This window comes from Homarus americanus, unplaced genomic scaffold (genome assembly GCF_018991925.1).
Source record: "Homarus americanus isolate GMGI-L3 unplaced genomic scaffold, GMGI_Hamer_2.0 scaffold51858, whole genome shotgun sequence".
NCBI classification, from domain to species: Eukaryota; Metazoa; Arthropoda; class Malacostraca; order Decapoda; family Nephropidae; genus Homarus; species Homarus americanus.
Genome location: NW_024720892.1, coordinates 16,620 through 38,752, shown reverse-complemented (window position 1 = coordinate 38,752; position 22,133 = coordinate 16,620). Strand labels below are relative to the sequence as shown.

Here is a 22,133-nt window from a genome sequence, read left to right as displayed (position 1 = left end):
TCCTAAACATCACGACCACCATCACCTGTTTTTACTAAACATTTCACCACCACCATCCTCCACCCTAAACATCACCACCATCCCTCCCACCTAAACATCACCACCACCATCCCTCCACCCTAAACATCACCACCACCATCCACTCACCTAAACATCCTACCACCATCCCTCCACCCTAAACATCACCACCACCCTCCACCTGTCTTCACCTAAACATCACCACCACCATCCCCACCTACTGTAAACATCACCACCACCCTCCACCTGTCTTCTTCACCTAAACATCACCACCACCATCCCACACCTAAACATCACCACCACCATCCCTCCACCTAAACATCACCACCACCATCCTCCACCTAAACATCACCACCACCCTCCACCTGTCTTCTTCACCTAAACATCACCACCACCATCCCTCCACCTAAACATCACCACCATCCCTCCACCTAAACATCACCACCACCATCCCTCCACCTAATTATCACCACCAACCATCCCTCCACCTAAACATCACCACCACCCTCCACCTGTCTTCTTCACTAAGCATCTCCACCACCATCCCCGTACCTAACATCTTACGCATCATCCCTCCACCTAAACATCACCACCACCATCCACCACCTAAACATCACCACCACCATCCCCCACCTGTAAACATCACCACCAACATCCCACCACCTAATAATATTCCTACCTCACCACCCTCCACCTGTCTTCTTCACCTAAACATCACCACCACCATCCCCGTACCTAAACATCACCACCATCATCCTCCACTCGCTTATCCCACCCACCACCATCCACCACCTAACATCTACCACCATTCCACCATGAACATCACCACCAACATCCCACCACCTGTCTTCTTCACCTACACATCACCACCCTCCACCTGTCTTCATCACCTGCATCTCACTCAACCACCCTGTGTCATCACTAACATAAGTCGCCCATTATTCCCTCACATCAGATAACCAGCCCACCTAAACATTACCTTCTCCACAATAAACTACAAAATTCGTTTATTATAAGTTTTTTCCTCGTGTTTTTGTTGTTGCTTATTCGAGTTTTATTATTATTTTATATTCACTGTATGTGTGTGTGTGTGTGTGTGTGTGTGTGTGTGTACTATTGTTTCTTTTCTGTGTGTATTTTTACATAAGTTTCCAAGATAATAATAATAATAATAATAATAATAATAATAATAATAATAATAATAATAAATATATAGAAAATAAACAATAATTAATCGTTCTTTAGTTTTATAAATATATAAGTTTTCTGTAACATATTTTGGAATGGTTATTTTTTTTATCATTGTTTTTATTTTCAGATGTATATGATTTTTTCATTATTAATATTATTCCAGCAATATTTTTCTTTTGATTATTTTTATTTTAATATATAGTTCTTGTGTCTTTCAGTATATTACCGTTTTCTTTAATGTGCTGTATTATTTAATTTTGTTTACCACTTGTAATCCATCATAGCTTAGGGATTTACTTAACATAGGTCTTAATAGATAATGTACATAGGGAATTAAGATGGCAATATAACAAAGGGATTAGTGTATGGTATAGAGATTTACTTAAGGTTTCAGCAATACAGTATATGAAATCACTTAACATTAGAGATTTTTTTGGTTGAATAAAACAATCCATTTAGTTAACAATTTATTAGTTGAGGGAAAAAGAGGCTTGTGGTATCTGAGGAGACATGATGAGATATATGGTGAACCAAGAACACAACACCCAGTCTTCATTAATGGTACCTTGTCCTTCTCTCGGCAACACTGCTCTTACACACACACCAATATTTCCATTATTACCATGGAATATTTGCATTATTATCATGGTATTTGTGGCATGCAATGGAGCCATGAATCAGGGAATATCAGTTATCATGCATCAGGCTCCGATTTATGAGTAGCGTTGCCACTCGTTCCATATTTTTACCCGGCAAATATTTTTTTATTTATGTAGATGGGGAAAAAATACATGTAGACGAAACCACACCGACGAAACATAATTTTAACATGACGATGCATATTCAACAGCAGTCATCGTGGAGTAAATTGATATAATGAGGTTTTAACTGTAAAAGGAATGGCCGGGTGCTTGAGATAAAAGCTGAAAGAATTGAGCCATTGGCAACTGGCATGTCGGAGATGCCTGATACCACAAGACTAATGGCAGTAATTTCAGTGTTCGACAGATCACTCAATCTTCGCTATTGCACGCTGCTCAAAATCAAATCTCCGATAATAACAGGCTGGGATTCTTATTGTATATTTTGCAACAATAATATTAATGAAAAAAAAATATATAAAAGATGAAATAGGACACAACGTATGAAATTTGCTGAGTATTAAGGAAAATGTCTCTTGAAGATACAAAGGCTTGGGTACTTATTGTGTACTGCAGTAGTTATGATAATTATAATGAAAAGGACACATACGTATGGAATTTAAACAACAAGGAGTATTATAGGGAAACAAAAAGGGAAAATAACTGTCTTACAAATGTAGTTAAAATGTATTAAAGGGGGGGAATCCTCTCTCTGTGGACGGTGTTGCCATAATGCAAGTTGAAGAGGAGAATGTGTAACAGGTCGACACGTAAAACTAGTCCCCCGTTGTCTGTCAGATGCATAAGACAACAGGTATGCACGGGAGGAGGCAATGACGTCTGATTGGTTGAGTCGCTTTTCACTGAGAAGACGAGTCGCAGTCAAAACAAGATGGCGAATGAAGGATATTTTTGGATTTTTCTTTTAATAATTTTTTACCGCAAGGATTTTGGTTTTCGTGTATTATAGAAGGAATAATTTTTTTTATTGGTTAGCGAATCAGCCAATCAGATGACGTTGTATTTCCGTCAATGGATGTCTGTTGTCTGAGGTAACTGACAGCAGGGGACCAGTTTAGTGAGCACGGAGCACCGACACGGAGCTCCCCTGAGACTCTCCGTGCCCAACCACCACCATCCTCACCACTGTAATTTACAAGAGAAGGAGAAGATGGAGGAGAGGAAAGAAGAAGAATAACAATGCACGATGAAAGGGATAGGGATAATAACAGACGGTGGATAGAAAAGGAGAGAATATGAATTAGAATATACAATAGAATAATAATAAGAATTTTATACAAGGAAAATTAAATGATGAAGTAAAGTAATAGAATAAAGTTAACTTCACAAGATAAGAATATGATTGAAGAAATATGAAACGTAGACAGAAGTTGAGAGAATGGGTGGTAGGAGTGAAGAGGAGAGGAAAAATGAAGCGGGAGAGGTAGTGAAGGCTGGGCTGGGCGGTCCTCGTGCGGCTGGCAGCGAGGGTCGTGCCGGCAGCGACCGTCGTGGCCGACTCACAGCTTGACATAAATAAACATCCACGCTTATAAATATATCTACAGTCAATCATCACAGATTATTAAACATAACTCAGTGTTTTAAAACTCTCTCTCTCTCTTAACATAGCTCACTGCTTTATAACTATATTTTGGGTTGTTCATGACGGGGGCCAATAAGAGTGAAGAGTGACGCTTGGTCAACACACACCTTGGGTGGAATACAAAATTTGATGGCTGAAATCTGCTCGTGAAAATTTTAATATACATTATTATTTTCTTTCTAGTGTTACACACACACAAGAATTGGCAAAAGGTTGAGTATAGGCTGTCTGGAGATAGTTCAACTATCACAATAGTACATATAAATTTGGCATCCTAAGAAAAAAAACAGAAGAAATCTTAATTATCACATACCGCTTCAATATAATAATAATAATAACATTTTCATTGACTAGACAAGCAATAACAAAGGAAAAAAGCTTAACAAAAACCAGGGCAGTTTTAGATAATATTGTAATGCAGGTAAATAATAATGATAGTAATAATAATAATAATAATAATAACTATATACAGACAAATGGTTTAAGCCCACATACACAATGTACAGAAGCAAAGATGGATGTGGTAATATACAGGCGAGGGAGAGTTATATAGTGTGAGGGGAGGTGCTCTCTCTACCTCTCACTCTCCCACTAATGAGTTCTATTTTATTATAAAGTTCACTATTATCACTGTAGTTTGTTTGTTTATTGTTTTACTATTTATTTATATCACTGTAAATGCCACTGTCGTCGTCACTCATTGCGAGGGGTTTCCAGTACGGTTAATGGCCGGTCTGTAACAACACCGTCACAGCTCTATATAACAGCACGGTTACAGTCCTTCCAGCACTGATACAACTGTTACAGCACTGATACAGCACTTACAGCCCTTTCAGCATTGATACAGCACTTACAGCAGCGTCCCAACACCGTCGCGTCTGGGGGTGTCAGTATTCAGCTCTATCTACAAGACTTTCAACTAGTTTTCTTATCAACAACTCGCTGTTATAAAAGAATAATTATTATCAATATTACTCAACAACAAAATTATGGAATTATTTATTATTTCAAGTAAAGATTTTCTTTTGTAAATATTTAAAATCATCATTGCGGTAATTTTCATCCTTTTCTTCAGTAAATAGATTAAACAAAATCAGGTATTATTATTAATACAATTTTCTTAAGTTTTTCGTCTTTTAATTTTTTCTTATTCACTTTAATTATTGGTGGGTAATAGATCTGGTCGTCACAACACTCACTATATTCTGCCCTCCAGTTTTCTTTACATTTATTATTTAATTCTCATTACATTATTATTCAAATATTTTCCTCGTTCATTCTCTTGTAATTATTAAGATAATTTGTATATATAATTATCGTCCAGTATTATCAACACTACACATTCATTAACAAAATTTGACCGATAATTACCACATTTAATCTTCACTATTAAGTCACGTTAAAAATAATTTGACATCTTTCGTGGTATTGTTTCTATTCCATAATTTTTTAAACTATATTCACAGTCTTATCAAGTACCGATATAAATATATTTAGAAATATTCATAATTTTTCTTGTCATTGAAAAACTTGTATTAATAATAATACATAAAGTTCATTAATTTATTTCATCAAGTACACAATTATTTCCAAAGTTTTATGATAAGTTTCCATCCAAAATTGTTATATGAATTTTTCAACACTACAGCAGAAAGGATTATTATTATTCTTTATTAAATTTTCATGATCAATTCTCGTTCGTTTTTTTTAAATTACATAATATAATTTTTAATTTGTTCACAGCACAACAAAGTAATTTTCTACATAGGATAACAAATTTAAAAAATCAGGAATATATGCAAATTGTCCTGTCACATATTGTAGGTAAACACTGAACACCTGGCGGGGGTAGGCGGCGGTCAGCGCTGGTTATGGTGGTTCATCTGTGGGTCAGCCCCATGCACCAGGGCGGGCTGACTGGGTAGGATGTGGTCACCATCCTATCCTGGGCTTAGGCAGTAGGGTGTGGTTAACCCTCTCCCACACTGGGTTAGGTAGGATGTGGTCAGCATCGTATCCTGGACTGACGAGGAGGGGGGGTCATACCTGTCTCACACTGGGCAGGAGGTGGTCAGCCCCCACCTCCCCTGATCCTCACTCGAGGGTGTAGGAGGGGTGTGGAGTGACCCAGGGTGATAGTACACGAGGTAGCAGGAGGGAGGGAGGGAGGAGGAGGGAGGGTGTGGAGTGTCCCAGGAGGGAGGTGGTGGTGTTGGGGACAGATCTTATCCCGCCTTGTCCAGACGGGTGTCGCTGCTCGCCTGCTTGGCCTGGCTGGGGTCAGGGGACAACACACAGGTCCTGCAGCTGTTGTGGCCGTCCTCTGCCCCAGCGGCCCACGTCTTGGTCAGCTGCATGAAGCTGCATTACTTGAGCTACCCAGAGCATCAAGTGTAGAATATACATTGTCCCATATTTTACTTGTCAAGGAGAAATGTGGTATCAGTTGAGGGTTGAGGCGCTTGGCTCTTGTTGATGGTGCTGTTGATATCTGGCGGCCATCACGGTGGGGCGCTGCAGCCTGTCTCTGGTGTCAGCGGAGGATGATGTAGGGCGTGCTGCTGCAGGTGACACTTGTACTGGCTGGCGGAGTTACTTGTGTGTGTGTGTGTGTGTGTGTGTCTGCTACATGTGGAGGGGGACGGGTCTGGGCCCCGGCTGCTGCTGGGCCGCCAGGGCGTGCAGCTGGTGGTTCCTCGTGGGAGGCTGAGCATCGGGCATGGCGAATTTTAATTTTTCCCAGAAGTGAGTGTCGCCCCACTTGAGGTACGTGTTTGTCTTAAGGTAGAGTCGGATGTCCGGGTCCAGGTCTCTCTGGGGGACATCGCCCAGCAGGATGACAATAAGTCGCCGCCGCCGGTCCTTGAGTACCTCATGGTGCGCTGAGCGGAACTCGAAGCGACACCATTCTGATTTGATAAAGTTTTCTGATAATATTAATATGGTGCGCTTGCTGGTCTCCACAGCGCTGAGGATGGTGTCGGTGATGTAGGCGCCGACGGGGAAGTCTCGGTAGTGGAGACAAAGCTTGTAGGCGGGGCTGCCGCGCTCCAGCTCTGGCGCCAGAATCTGTGTCACGAACACTTCGTCTTTGGAGCTGTAACTGACGAAGGCGTCGAAGGCTTTATCTGTATCTCCCTCGTACTCGCTCCTGTAGAAGAGCCTGACCCCGTACTTGGCGTAGACCCACACCCTCATGCGGTTCCTGTTGCAGAAGATGATGAGGGTGATGGTGAGGAGGACGGCGAAGGCTCCGAGGGTGATGGTGGGCAGGAAGACGTAGTCCAGGTAGGCCTCGTGTCTTATGGTGGTCGTCTCCGTCTCGTTGTTGCAAGAGGAGAGGTTGAAGGTAGACACTTGTGCCATCACCTCGACTGACCTGTTAAGAGAGCAGAAGATCTTGTCAGCGTCCTTGAGCATCCTGCCGGGGCCCTGCAGCCATGTCTGGATGTCCTCCAGCTCGTCACAGTCACAGCGCCAGGGGTTGTCGCTCAGGTGGAGGGAGTGGAGGTTATGGTTCTTCAGGAACATGTTGGCTGGGAATGTTTTGAGACGATTATCATCTAACCTCAGCACCCTCAGCGAGACAAGGGTTAAGAATGTTGCGTTCTGTATGTAAAACAACTCATTACTATGTAAATACAATTCACGTAAAAGGGTAAGATGCTCAAACTCGTAACCTTTGAGTTCCTTGATATAATTACGTTCCAAGTGGAGGGTTTCAAGCAGTTTCAGACCGTTGAACGTTCTATTGTGAATAACCTCCACTTTGCTGTCGTTCAGGTAGAGCACTTTGAGATTTTTTCTGCCGATGAACGTGTGGCTGGAGAGGGAGTCCAGGTCATTACCGTCCAGGTACACTTCAGAAGAATCCATTGGTATCCTGTCGGGCACAGCGTCATAGCCAGCCAGCGAGCAGTCGACGATATTGGCCGCCCAAGACTCGTCGTGGAAACAAGTACAGTTGGTGGGACAGGTCATCTCACAATCACAGGCGTCGAAGTCGCAGCAGTGACAGAGAGCAAAGCAGTGCGACTCGTACTCACAGAGGAACTGCAGTTTCTGTGCCTCCAGCAGGGGGATCACGGCGTTGTTGTTCATGAGTCTACAGTTGATGCTGTCCAGGTCGATCACTGTGGGGTGTTGTCTGGTCTCCTCCAGGCTGTTGATGGTCTGCAGCCACTCCATCGTGCAGTCACACTCGAACGGGTTCCCACCCAGGTAGAACTCGGGAAGGTCACGTGAGGGATCCATTAAGGACAGCCTCAGGGCGTTCTGATCAATATTCTTGATCTTGTTAGCGAAGAGATCGACACGGGTGAGATTTTTCTTTTTGAAGAAGGCGTATGGCTGTACCCTGGAGATGAGGTTGTTGTTCAGGAAGAGGATCTCCACACTATCTGGCACTGAACTGGCACTAATGTCTGATAACTTGTTAAAACTGGCATCAATTATCATCAGGTTTAGTTGACTCTCTATCTCAAAATAATTTCCAAGTTCATTGATAAAATTTGAGCGGAGGTCTAGGTACTTGAGTCCCCTGGGGATAAAGGCGTAGTCAAACAACTCCAGGTGATTTTTGGACAAGTTGAGCCACTGAAGGTTTGGTAAATCAGAAAACAGACCATGAACGTTTGTCAACACATTATTGTCTAGCCTGATGGCCTCCAGGTGTTTGTTATTGTCAAAAGCACCGTTCTCTATCGTGTGAATTTTATTGCTGCCCAGATCCAGGACTTGGAGGGCTGGCAGGTTTTTGAAAACACTCTTAGTAATATTCTCCACCACGTTAGCGGCCAGTTTTAGGGCACTGAGGTGGTGCAGGTCGGTAAAGGAACTGTTGCTGATAACACTTACATGATTACCGCTCAGGTCGAGGGTTCTGAGCGAGGCCAAACTCTGCACCAACTTGGGCACGTCCTGTAGGTAGTTGTGACTCAGCTCCAACTCCTGCAGCTCTGTGGAGTTAGTGAGGGCGTGGCTATCCACGCTGAACACTTCATTGTTATCCAACTTTAACACCTGCAGGCCGATTAGACCCGCCAGAGTCTTATCACTGATCACTTTGACTCTGTTATCAGACAGCACTAACGTGTGTAATCTAAACAGTCCACTGAACGTGTTATCTGAAATTGTTTCTATCATATTCTGCTGTAATTTTAACACTCGCAGGTTGGTCAGGTCACGAAACGTGGCAGCATCGAGTCTGGTGATTCTGTTGTTAGACAGATCGAGGCTGGCGAGTCTCAACAGATCGGTGAAGGTCTCTGAATTGACCCAGGTGTTGGTGAGCTGGTTGTCTGTGAGCTCCAGCTCCAGCAGGAGGCTGAGGCCCGTGAAGAGCCCCGGGGCCAAGACACTCACCGAGTTGTTCCTGATACACAACTTGGTGAGTCTCTTGTTCTCCTGGAAGAGTTCAGGTGGTAGCGCAGTCAACAAGTTCCCCGACAGGTCCAACACTTCCAGGGAGTACATACCAAAGAGAGCCTTGTCCTCCAGTTTGCTAATGCCATTCAGACTCATGTTGAGTATTTGCAAGTTTTTGAGCGCTGCAAATGCAAATGCCGGAACACTCACTAAGTGGTTGAAGGACACGTCGAGGGACCGTAGCCCCGGCGCACATATATGCTCCACTTGACTGAAACTGAGAACTGTCACGTCTTGTAGTTTGTTTCTGGACAGATTGAGGAGCCTGAGATTTTCCAGGTGGCAGAGGAGTGCCGGGGGCAGCGTCCAGATGTTGTTGTCCCCCAGGTCCAGCCTTTCCAGGTTCCTCTGCTCTCTGAAGGCGTCGTTGGCGATCTTGAGGGTCATGGCGGACCAGTCGGTGTTGTAGGTCCTCAGCGTGAGGTTCCTGAGGTTGGCGAGGCCTATGAACGCCTCCCGCGGGACCTCACCGATCTTGCAGTACTCTATATCGAGCTCCTGCAACTCTCGCAGCCTCACAAAACTCTTGTTCTGTAGCGCACTTTGGAAGAAGAGGACGTCACTACACTCAATCCTGAGCTTGACGGTGTTCCTGGTGGGGATCATGCTGAAGTTGGTGGGGTCCAGTTCACTGTTGATGGTTCGTAGTCGACAGAGGAGGGCGACGAGGTCGGTGCCCGCCAGCGAGGTGACCTGACAGTCATCAGGGCTGTGGTACTGTGGGCCTACGTTCCCCGCCACAGCCCACAGCAGGGCCGCCAAGCTCCAGCCCCACAATATTCGCATTTTGCTGCACGGCCTGTTTCACCAGAGCGCCATTATCCTGGCTAGTCCGGGGCCGACCGGTCTCGCCATCTTAGGATACGCGATGCAGAGTCCTCATTACTCCTCGGTAAAAAACATGTGAGCCTGACTGGTCCCATCACTTCGTTTCACTTGCACACTTGGCAGTATTCCACTCCTCCCCTCCACCACATCCTAGCACTGGGTATTTTATCCATAAATAGCCAATTAACAGCTCCAATCAAGCGAAAATGTGGGAGCGTGTGAGTGTGTGTCGGTGCGCGGTGTCTAGAGGCAGGTCCACTGGCCCGACGCATTCATCACTGGTCGCCCGAGGCTAACAACATGGCCGACCATGTAACTCCGCCGCTCGCCGCTAGAGTGCCCGCTCAGCACTCAACCACAGCCCCTCTCTCGCACCTCCTCCACCATAAATGCTCCAGATTAATTAACCAAAACACACACGCTAATTTTTAGATACCAATTACGATCGTTTTAACTGGGAGAGAGACGAGAGGCCTTACTCTTGAGATGTCGGTGTTTGGGTAAAGCGTCCGCCAGCTTCTGTTATCGGTACAAATCAGTAACGGTACCTCGGTGGGCTCATGGATGACCCCCGCCAGTGCAAGCACAAAGAAAATGAAGTAGTGAGCCGCTCCTCTACACCCGAAACAAGGCTCCATTTCACTCCCGGGTCAACTTATATTATGACTCGCCTTGTTAACAATGACTCCCGTGGAAGGTGTTGTACGAGACGGAACAGATTAATAATATGGGTTAATGAACATCGTCCGAACACAATGAAAATAACGCGGGGGGTGAGACGAGAGTGCTAGCGCTGCCCCCCTTTGTGTAGAGTAGTGGACAGTGTGGGTGGGGGCGTAGGGGAGGGGTGTGGTGGGGGAAGAGCCTCGCACGCCCACACTTAGGGAAGAGGAGGGTGGGGATGGGGGGACTTTTAAAACATCCCTCTTTCAAATATCGGAAAAATAAAACAGGTGCATTAAACATCAGGTGTGTGTGTGTGTGTGTGTGTGTGTGTGTGTGTGTGTGTTGATGCTACCTGCTTCATCCACCCCACACATATACAGCCCCACCTCACCCACAGTCCCATACCATCCACCCCAGCCGCCCAAATACCAACTCTACCCCCACACACACCTCCCACCCCCTCCCACCCCCCACCCCCACACCCCCCCACCCCCACCCCGTTGCAGATAAGATGAGTTGTTTATATACTAGAGTGTAAACAATGGTGTGTCTGATGAGAGTTTATTGTTTATCTCTCTCTCTCTCTTGTCATTATTCTATTTATTAATGTTATAAGTAGATAGATAGATAAATACCATTAATTACATTTATCAATAGACGTGTGTGAGAGAGAGAGAGAGAGAGAGAGAGAGAGAGAGAGAGAGAGGGAGGTGACTTCAACGCAGTGGTCGGAAGTGATCCACCTCGACTCCCCGGTTTTGAGAGACCTGAGTGAGAGACATTACTGAGAGACACTTAACCGAGAGACATAACTGATACACACACACACACACATAATACAAAGTGTAGAAAGTGACCAGGATATTCTGAGACAAGTGGAATGTGGTGATTGATGGAACAAGTGGAATGTGGTAATTGATGGGACAAGATGAATGTGGTGATTGAAGGAACAAGTTGGAATGTGGTGATTGAAGGAGCAAGTGGAATGTGGTGATTGAAGGAACAAGTTGGAATGCGGTGATTGAAGGAGCTAGTGGAATGTGGTGATTGAAGGAACAAGTTAGAATGTGGTGATTGAAGGAACAAGTGGAATGCAGTGATTGAAGGAGCAAGTGGAATGTGGTAATTGATGGGACAAATGGAATGTGGTGATTGAAGGAACAAGTGGAATGTGGTGATTGAGAGAACAAATGGAATGTGGTGATTGAAGGATTAAGTAAAGTGGAATGTGGTGATTGATGGAACAAATGGAATGTGGTGATTGAGAGAACAAATGGAATGTGGTGATTGAAGGAACAAGTTGGAATGCGGTGATTGAAGGAACAAGTGGAATGTGGTGATTGAAGGAACAGGTGGATAGCTTCCCTGATAACTTGTTGAGAGAGAGAGAGAGAGAGAGAGAGAGAGAGAGAGAGAGAGTTGTGGTTTTCTTAGCTCCCTCTCATCTCCTCACCACACGGCTCACACTGTTGCCACATCCACAACACACCCACACGCCACACACACTTCTCTCTCTCTTTCTCTCTCTCTCTCTCTATCTCTCACATGTTAAACTATCTCATTTTAACTTCTCTAGAGATAATTTATTCACAACATTAATTAATTTTTTTTATAGTTTATTCTGGTTTATGTAGGAAGGAAACTATAATCGATTTATTTTACTTGGTATTAACTTTGCCCACGGTGTCGTATTTCGCGCCAAATCCAAAGCTAGTTTATCCTGTGAGTGTTATAGCTGTCTGTTTAGCTGTCTTCAATGGGTTTTCTTGAAATTTGAGGATATTAGCTTGATTATAGCTTTTTGTGTAATGATTATCGCTTAATGAGTTGTTTTTATTCTGAGTATTAATAATTATAGTATTTTGGTTAATAATTTTAGCTTTTTTATATTTGAGTGTTTAGCTGTTTAGCTTATTATATTTATATTCTTAAGTGAATGGTGACGTAAGAACACATGTGATTTGTGACGTTATTGGTGACGTAAGAACACATGTGATTTGTGACGTTATTGGTGACTTTATTCCATTAACTGTCTACCATAACCTGTTTTAACTGCTACACATAAAGGTCGAGTCTCAGTGCTACATAGACGCCATTTTGCTCACCTTATCTGTACTGGAGGTTCTGAGTAAATGAGTTAAGGGTTATTTTTCACGTCTACAGTTAAGGAAAGACATTAACTTAGGAACTTTTGAGAATCCACAAGTTAGGAGGATAATATTTAACTTGTGAGGTTTTGAGAGCCAGATATAGACGTCAGGAGCCAGGTATAGACGCCAGGAACCAGGTATAGACGTCAGGAGCCAGGTATAGACGCCAGGAACCAGGTATAGACGCCAGGTATAGACGCCAGGAGCCAGGTATAGACGCCAGGAGCCAGGTATAGACGTCAGATATAGACGCCAGGTATAGACGCCAGGAGCCAGGTATAGACGCCAGGAGCCAGGTATAGACGTCAGATAGACGCCAGTATAGACGCCAGGAGCCAGGTATAGACGCCAGGTATAGACGCCAGGAGCCAAGTATAGACGCCAGGAACCAGGTATAGAAGCCAGTAGCCAGGTATAGACGCCAGTAGCCAGGTATAGACACCAAGAGCCAAGTATAGACGCCAGGAGTCAGATATAGACGTCAGATATAGACGCCAGGAGTCAGGTATAGACGTCAGTTATAGACTCCAGGAGCCAGGAGAGACGCCGGGTATAGACGCCAGGTATAGACGCCAGGAGCCGGGTATGGACGTCAGGTATGGACGCCAGGTATAGACGCAGGTATGGACGCCAGATATAGACGCCAGGAGCCAGGTATAGACGCCAAGTATAGACGCCAGGAGCCGGGTATAGACTCCAGTAGCCGGGTATAGACACCAAGAGCCAGGTATAGAGGGCCAGGAGTCAGATATAGACGTCAGATAGACGCAGGAGTCAGGTATAGACGTCAGATATAGACCAGGAGCCAGGTTAGACGTCAGATATAGACGCCAGGGCCAGGTATAGACGCAGGTATAGACGTCAGATGTAGACGCCAGGGCAGGTATAGACGTCAGATATAGACGTCAGGAGCCAGGTATAGGCGCCAGTAGCAGTATAGCCACCAGTAGCCAGGTATAGACGCCAGTAGCCAGGTATAGACACCAGGAGTCAGATATAGACGCCAGGCCAGATATAGACGTCAGATATAGACGCCAGGGCCAGGTATAGACGGAGGTGGCGGCTGGGTGTGGGCTGCGGTGGTCAGGGGAGAAATAAGCCTCCACTGGTGCGTGACCAAGTAATTCCCGGTGTTATACTCGTGTTATTGTTATGTTCTTTATCCAACACCGAAGCGATTCACCACCTCCTCTTACCCCCTCCTGTCTCTTTCCAACCCCATACTCCCACCCCTACCCCCTCTTCCCCTCCTCTTACCCCTCCTCTGTCTCGCCCCAACCCCATACCCTCACCCCTCACCCCCTCTTACCCCTCCTCTTACCCCCCCTCCCTGTCTCGCCCCAACCCCATACCTCACCCCTCACCCCCTCTTACCCTCCTCTTACCCCCCTCCTGTCTCGCCCCAACCCCATACCCTCACCCCTCCCCCCTCTCAACACTTACACTTTAAGGGTTTCGTTCCTCTGGTTATTCTTCTTAATTGTCTTTTGTTATTTTTTGTCAGGATTTGAAATCAAAACAAATCAGTGTTTTCTCCCTCGATTTTTCCCTCGAGTTTTTCCTTTTTTTTTTTTAGTGACGTCTTCTTTGGTCCACATTTATAAGAGTTTCGAACCCTTGTGTTCCCTTGGTGACGAGAGATAAAGGACTCGAAACCAGTAAGATTTTCCCGGAACTTTCCTTCATATGTGGACTTTTTCCTTTAACCTGTCGACTTTTTTCCCCCAATGGACTTTTTCCCCAATGGACTTTTTTCCCTTCCTAAAGATGACATATTTTATCTGATGTGGATTCGAGAGAGAGTAAAGATTTTCACACTTTTCTCTGCGTGTTTTGTTTTATAATCTATCTATCTATCTATCTATCTATTCTTGTCTCTCCCCTTCTCTTTCTCTCTGTTTCTGTCTATGTCTATCTCTGTTTGTCTGTCTGTCTGTCTGTCTGTCTGTCTCCAGGTGCCGTAGGTCCCACTGGGGGCGTCTTAAGGAACAGGATGTGGAGGGTCTAGCCGGTGTGTCAGTTACAGTCAGCCGCGTCAGCCATGGTCAGCAGTGTCAGCCATGGTCAGCCGCGTCAGCCATGGTCAGCCGCGTCAGCCATGGTCAGCAGTGTCAGCAGCGTCAGGAAGTGGCTAGTGGCGGAGCTATGATCTTCCTCCACCATTACGAGCTAATTTTCTCCTGTGGGAGGGAGGAGGAGGAGGAGGGAGGGGGAGAGGGAGGGAGGTAGAGGAGGAGAAAGAAGAGGAGTTGGAAGAAGAAGAAGCAGGAGGAGGAGGAGGGAGGAGGGATGTCGGTAGTGAAGCAGCAGGAAGAAGAAGGAGGAGGAGGGAGGAGGATGAGGAGGGGAGGGAGAAGAAAGAAGAGGAGTTGAAGAGAGGAGGAGGAGGAGGAGGAGGGGAGGAGGATGAGGGAGGAGAAGAAGAGGAGTGGAAGAGAAGCAGGAGGAGGAGGAGGGGGAGGGAGGACCATCTTGCACTGCATACACTTCCTGCACCGCCACAGTCATGTCGGAACCGCAGCAACAAATTATGCCACAAACCCGCCGTTCACACAGGCTTCCGGCCTCTCCTCCGCTCACCTCCTCTCCTCCATCTCTCCTTCTCTTATCCTCCCGTCTCTCCGTCCTCTCCTTCCGTTCGTCTTTTCTCTCCTCCCGTCCTCTTCACTCCTGCATTTCCTCTCCTTCCGTTCTCTCGTCTCCTCCCTCTCTCTCCTCTCTCTCCTCTCTCCCCGTCCATCTCGTCCGTCCGTCCGTCCGTCACCCCCTTCTCCCGGCATTCGTTCGTCCGCTTGGCCATCACCGCCTTCGCCTCGCTGCCGCTGGACTCTTACCACAGTCATGGTCATTGTCGGAAGGTAGGAGGAGGAGGAGGGGGGAAGGTAGGAAGAGGAGGAGGAGGAGGAGGAGGAGGAGAGGTAGGAAGAGGAGGAGGTTATTCTCACCCTCGAGAAAATAGTTGTTTTTCCAAACAGAAACACACACACACACACACACACACACACACACACACACACACACACACACACACACACACACACACACACACACACACACACACACCCCACACCCCATACACACATACACCCCCATACACCCCCACATACTCACCACCACCCCACACCCCCATACACCCCCCCACACCCACCCACACCACCCCCACCCCACATACACCCCCACACCCCACACACACATTCTTGGGGTGTTTTAACAGGCACATTTTGTGTAAGTGAGGGAAAATGTTAATGATTATAACTACAAGTTCTTCTCATAGTTACCTGGCCAGTGTGTGTGTCCGTCTGACTGTGTGTCTATAGGGTGTGTGTGTGTGTGTGTGTGTGTGTGTGTGTGTGTGTGTGGGTATGTGGTGTGTGTTTGTGTGGTATGTGGGTGTGTGTTTGTGTGTGTGTGTGTGGTGTGTGTGTGTGTGTGGTGTGTGTGTGTGTGTGTGTGTGTGTGTGTGGGTGTGTGTGTGTGGGTATGGGGGGAGTGTGTGTGTGTGTGTATGTGTGTGTGTGTGTGTGTGTGGGTATTGTGTGTGTGTGTGTGGGTATGTGGGTGTGTTTGTGTGTGGGTATGGGGGTAGTGTTGTGTGTGTGTATGTGGGTGTGTGTGTGTGTGGGTATGTGTGTGTGTGTGTGTGTGTGTGGGTATGGGTGTGTGTTTGTGTGTGGGTATGTGGGTGTGTGTTTGTGTGTGGGTATGGGTGTGTGGGTGTGGGTTGTGTGTGTGTGTGTGAGGTGAGTGTGTGTGTGTGTGGTGTGTGTGTGTGTGTGTGTGTGTGTGTGTGTGTGGTATGTGTGTGTGTGGGTATGTGGTGTGTGTGTGTGTGAGGGTGAGTGTGTGTGTGTGTGAGTGTGTGTGTGTGTGTGTGTGTGTGTGTGTGTGTGTGTGTGTGTGTGTGTGTGTGTGTGTGTGTGTGTGACTTAGCACGTAAGTATGTTGATAAAATGGTAGTTATAGATAGAGAGAGAGAGACTGGAGCAGGCTGACGAAGCGGTATTCATACCGAGGGAGACAAAGACGAATTTTCTTCCTCTCTTTTATTTCTCTCCTTTCTCTAGGTGACTATATTATTCTCTCTCTCTCTCTCTCTCTCTCTCTCACAACTTCTCTACAAATAACCAAGAAACGGGAGACGAGAAACACACATACATGGTCTTATTATTATTATTATTATTATTATTATTATTATTATTATTATTATTATTATTATTATTAGTATTATTATTATCATCATCTATCTTACTGCTCTTTGGTTTGGAAGCTTTTTGATTGGTGTGGGGTTGGGATGGTGGGAGTGTGTGGGGGCTGAGAGGGGGTGGTGGGGTTGGGATGGTGGGAGTGTGTGGGGCTGAGAGGGGTGGTGTGGGGTTGGGATGGTGGGGTGTGTGGGGCTGAGAGGGGTGGGTGTGGGGTTGGGATGGTGGGAGTGTGTGGGGGCTGAGAGGGGTGGTGTGGGGTTGGGATGGGTGGGGTGTGTGGGGCTGAGGAGGGTGGTGTGGGGTTGGGGTGGTGGGAGTGTGTGGGGCTGAGAGGGGTGGTGTGGGGTTGGGGTGGTGGGGGTGTGTGGGGCTGGGGAGGGGTGTGTGGGATTGGGGTGGTGGGAGTGTGGGGCTGAGAGGGTGGTGTGGGGTTGGGATGGTGGGAGTGTGGGGCTGAGAGAGGGTGGTGTGGGGTTGGGATGGTGGGGAGTGTGGGGGCTGAGAGGGGTTGTGTGGGGTTGGGATGGTGGGAGTGTGTGGGGTTGAGAGGGGGGTGGTGGGGTTGGGAAGGGTTAGTTTAAGGTTGGGAAGGTGATGGAGGGGGTGGTGTGGTGGCGCTGCTCCTTCTAACATAGTCACCCCTGAAAATTATCCCGCCACCCACCTGAAATATTTCGTTTCTATGATGGACGGCTTGAGGGGAAGGAGAGAGGCGAATCACGACATCACTCATTGAAAGCGACCATCTCACCACCCACCCACTACCCCACCCACCCACCCACCCACCCACCTACTCTCATTACTCACAAATACTCACAAAACTCACATAGCTACAGTATTTACCATCTCCGACTAACACTCACAGAATCTCAAATAATACGTCATATTACCCTTTTCTGTCTCCTAGATGGTTAAATTAGACGATTATTTAGGTGTGACGTCACTTACACCACGTAATAGACAGTGGTAATTAATGGCGTTTTAATTGGGGTGCCGAGACTTGAGGTTAATTGACCTTGTCCTGTTCTCTAGGTAGGAGTTCAGTTAGTGGAAAGAGTGGGAGGATCTTTTAGTGTTGGTGTACTGTATGTTATAATAGGGACCTTAGTTCTAATAGGGACCCAGTTATAATAGGGACCCAGTTATAATAGGGACAGTTATAATAGGGACCCAGTTATAATAGGGACCCAGTTATAATAGGGCCCTAGTTATAATAGGGACCTTAGTTCTAATAGGGACTTTAGTTCTAATAGGGACCAGTGGTAATAGAGAACAGTTCTAATAGGGTCTAATTCTAATCGGGGTCAGTTATAATCGGGCACTTAGTTCTATTAGGGATCGATTATAATAGGGGTTAGTCATAATAGGGTCCCATTTACGTTTCCTCATTACTTGTCTGTGTCTTTTCTCTATCTCTATATCTGACGGTCTGTGCCTCTCTCTCTCTCTCAGTCTTTCTCTTCTTCATTTATCTCTCTTGATCTGTCTCTTCCTCTTTCTCTTAGTATCTCTCAATCACTGACCGTCGCATTCTTAAGACGGTATCTGAGAGAGAGAGAGAGAGAGAGAGAGAGAGAAGACACAAACACACACACACACATACACCTGTTTTTAATCACAGTACCTCGGGGGGGTAAAACCTGTTGACCTTTGGTAATCTGACCTGACCTGATCTCTCTTGTACCCTCCCTCCCCACCCCTGCGACGTGTCCCTTCAAGCCTCCCTCCTCCCCTCCCCTGGGCATTTCTCCTCCTCTCCCCATTTTAGTATCTATCAGCCCATCCTCATAGATAGATAGATAGATAGATGGGTGGATGGAGTGATGGATAGATAGATAGACGTCAGCTCATCCAGGTCTTTGGAGGGGATGTGTGGCGGGAGGAGGTCTTGGAGGATGTGGAGGAGGTCTTTGGAGGGATGTGTGGAGGAGGTCTTTGGAGGATGTGTGGAGGAGGTCTTTGGAGGGATGTGTGGAGGGAGGAGGTCTTTGGAGGATGTGTGAGAGGAGGTCTTTGGAGGTGTGTGGAGGGAGGAGGTCTTTGGAGGGATGTGGCGGGAGGAGGTCTTTGGAGGGATGTGGAGGAGGAGGTCGTTGGAGGATGTGTGGGAGGAGGTCTTTGGAGGGATGTGGAGGGAGGAGGTCTTTGGAGGGATGTGTGGAGGGAGAGGTCTTTGGAGGGATGTGTGTGGAGGGAGGAGGTCTTTGGAGGGATGTGTGGAGGAGAGTCTTTGGAGGGGATGTGTGGAGGAGGAGGTCTTTGGAGGATGTGGAGGGAGGAGGTCTTGGAGGGATGTGTGGAGGGCTTGGACAGTCTGCCTGTACCTGTGGTGTGTGGGTTGCCGCAGAGAGAGATTATATAGACGATACACACACACACACACACACACACACACACACACACACACACATTCACTTCTCTATAAAGGTGTACAAAAAATCCGGATTGAGTTGAATAATATTTTATTAGATATACACAAGCAAATAACATTGTATAGTGTGTGGGTATGTGCAGTGTGTGTGTGTGTTTGTGTACAGTGTGTGTGTACAGTGTGTGTGTGTGTACTGTGTGTGTGTGTGTGTACAGTGTGTGTGTGTGTGTGTGTGTACAGTGTGTGTGTGTGTGTACAGTGTGTGTGTGTGTGTACAGTGTGTGTGTGTGTGTGTGTGTGTACAACAAGTGAGACATGTTTCCCTCTTGTTAGTCTCAGCTCGTTGGGATCTCTCTTTACTCTACCAAAAACTAATCACATTTACATTTCTCATCAGACACTTTTTAAACCCCTTTTCTCAGTAGGATCAGTGATGTTTAGTTTGTCATAATAATACTGTAAAAAAGAGTCTGTATATTTTTTAGTTTGATATAATTAGAAATATTCAGTAGTCGTTTGGTTGAATATATATATTTTTATTTTATTTTCTGTATTTTCCGTGGGGTGGGGGGTAAGATGAGTAAAGGTAATAACTGTTGGCTAAATGATAACTGGTGAATGTCCAAAGAATGTGAGGAAAATTTGGAAAGGGTTTTTAAGGGATAAATTTACGTGGTGCCTTCTGGTGTTGTTTATGGTGAAGGACATTAGCATCACATGACCTTCCTGATCACCACCTGCCGTCTCACTCACTTCACAAGGGACTGTCGAATACAAGATTCTGGGTTTTGTCATCTGGGGAGGGTGGTGAGGTTACAGGGACCTGGGAGGAACTGACCTCTTGAAGGACTGTTAGGGCCACACAACTCGCTGGCTTAAGTTAGGCCTCAGGAGGGTTGCAGGGCTCTGGGCGTGTAGTTCTGCCATATCAGTGATCTGTGTCGCCTGTGTCTCGATGTCTATGTCGCAGTGTTCACCGTCAGCAGCCGTCTCCTCGCTGGGTCCTGACGTCTTCCCTGCTGGGTTGGTGAGCGTCGCACCTGCAGCCGCATGCGTCGCTCTCCTCTGGTGGTCCTGGCTCGTGGTGGGGTGTCTGAAGGCGCCTCCTGTATAGTGCAGGTGTGGCGGGTCCTTATTCTGCTTGTTTGTCACAGCGAAGACTGAGGAACGTTCAGAGCATCAAGAGCAGAGCGTTTCACTCGGGTGTCTGGCTGAGGGTAAACTATCGTCAGTTTGTGACCAGGGCTTCCAGTCCTCTGCTCTACTCGAGACCTGTCTGCCGGCGCACTGTCTCTGTTGCGTCGTGGCTGCTCCCTCGATCCTCATTAGATGGGGACTGTCGATGAGGAACATTCCCTGTTGCCTCTGTGACCCGAGGCCGCCCTCCTGAAAACTGGTCATATCCGGCGGGGTTGACAAGGCTGTGGCATATCTCTGTGGTGGCTGCTCACCGGCCGTCGCTTCGTGCCTCTTTCCAGGCTCCGATAGACAGGTTTCACCCGTTATTCTGGTTTCTTTGTGAGCGTCGAATACTGCTCGGCCGTCCTTCTGAGGGTCCGGTAGCTCACGGACCCGAGGAGAACCTCTGTCGTGTGGTGATGCTGAGGTCCTGTTGAGCGTGACGGTAGTGGGGCCTGGCCACCAGCTGCCACAGTCGTGCCGTACTGCAGCAGATTAGAACTGTGCACGTCAGGCAGGGACAGAGCCGCCAGGCGACCGACACGATTCCCCAGTTGCTCACCGAGATGTTCGCCATACGAACGTCCGTCTGCCAGATCTCCGGCAGATGGTGTCGCCTGTTTCCGCAGGCCCTCTTGTTGACGACTCAGTTGGTGACTGAGAGTCTGCTGAGGGGCGGGGATGTGACTGGGCTCTCTGGGTGGGCCTGGTTCTGGGGCTCTTGAAGAATAGGATTGTTTAGGAGTTGATGTCCTTGACTGTGTGGTGGGTGATGGGTGACTTGGTGACTGGTGGCCTTACTCCACCACCTGAGGGGAGGCGGTGATGGCGGGAGTGGAGTGTAAAGGTTCTGAGGCTTTCTGCTGTCGTATCTTGGCGGCAGGAGCTCTCGAGGAGAGAGGTGGGTGGTGGGCGTCCGTGGTGGGTAAGGTGGGCAGGTGGTGGGGGTCGAAGGTGAGCCAGGAGGAGAGGGTGATTGGGTCACGCCCTCACCCCTGCCAAGGGCTGCCGTCTCCGTCGGGGTAGTAGCACACCTGTAATGACAACATCACTATTAACTCAGTAATATATCACCTGAAGCTTAAAGGTCGCTGCATGAGGAACTGTTAAACACAATGATCATTCTTAAAACCTTTAGACTTAACGCTATCAGCTTAGCTTAACATTAGGCACGCTTAATAGCATCCCTATAAAGAAAATATTAGAACCTTTTATTTGATCTTGTAAATAACACAACTTCAGAAACACACAGGGGGTAAGCATTGACACAGAGGCACAAAACAGATCGGTTATGACCCGAAAATCTTTAAAATGTAAATGTTTTCAGGCTTCCAGGTGAACCTTCGGCCATTGAAGTTGTGGTGTGTAGGAAACTTGTGTCACAGTTATGTCCGGTGACTTATTGTACTCTTTTATCTTTTGCACCTGTGTTTGTGTGTGTGTGTAGGTGTGTGTGTGTGTAGGTGTGTAGAATATATTGTTGTAATTATTATTTATTACTTATACCACTTATCTTCTCATTAACGCCGTTCTCACACCTGACACTGAGATTAAACCGGATATGCAGGGTGAGAGGCACGTCTGTTGGGGAGACTCTCCATATAACGCGTTCAGAATTTATGAACGGAGTATCACCTACAGTAGCGGTGATAGTGAGGAACCTGGTGGTGGGTGATGGAGAGGGAGGGGAAGGGTGAGGGCCTGATGGGGAGGGAGGGAGGAGCTGCTGGGGTGTGGAAGGAAGGGCCACAGCAGTTTCTCCTTCTCACCTCATTGGACCTCAGTGACTATACTGGCTACTGTTGTTGTTGTCCTGTGATCTTGCTGTAAACTCGTCCTCCTCAACATAGA

The 22,133-nt window shown here is 46.9% G+C and overlaps 1 protein-coding gene across 1 annotated transcript; it reads right to left on the bottom strand.

Annotated features, from left to right (window-relative positions):
• Positions 1-3,814: 3,814 nt before the first annotated feature.
• Positions 3,815-9,989, bottom strand: LOC121861282 (toll-like receptor Tollo). The gene has a single exon (XM_042358929.1). It carries the CDS (start codon positions 9,667-9,669, stop codon positions 6,082-6,084), a length of 3,588 nt encoding a protein of 1,195 aa, XP_042214863.1. The 5' UTR covers positions 9,670-9,989; the 3' UTR covers positions 3,815-6,081.
• Between the last annotated feature and the right edge of the window lie 12,144 nt (positions 9,990-22,133).

Excerpts from the sequence above, each read along its gene's own strand:
- LOC121861282 (XM_042358929.1), bottom strand. The coding sequence starts at position 9,669 with ATGCGAATATTGTGGGGCTGGAGCTTGGCGGCCCTGCTGTGGGCTGTG.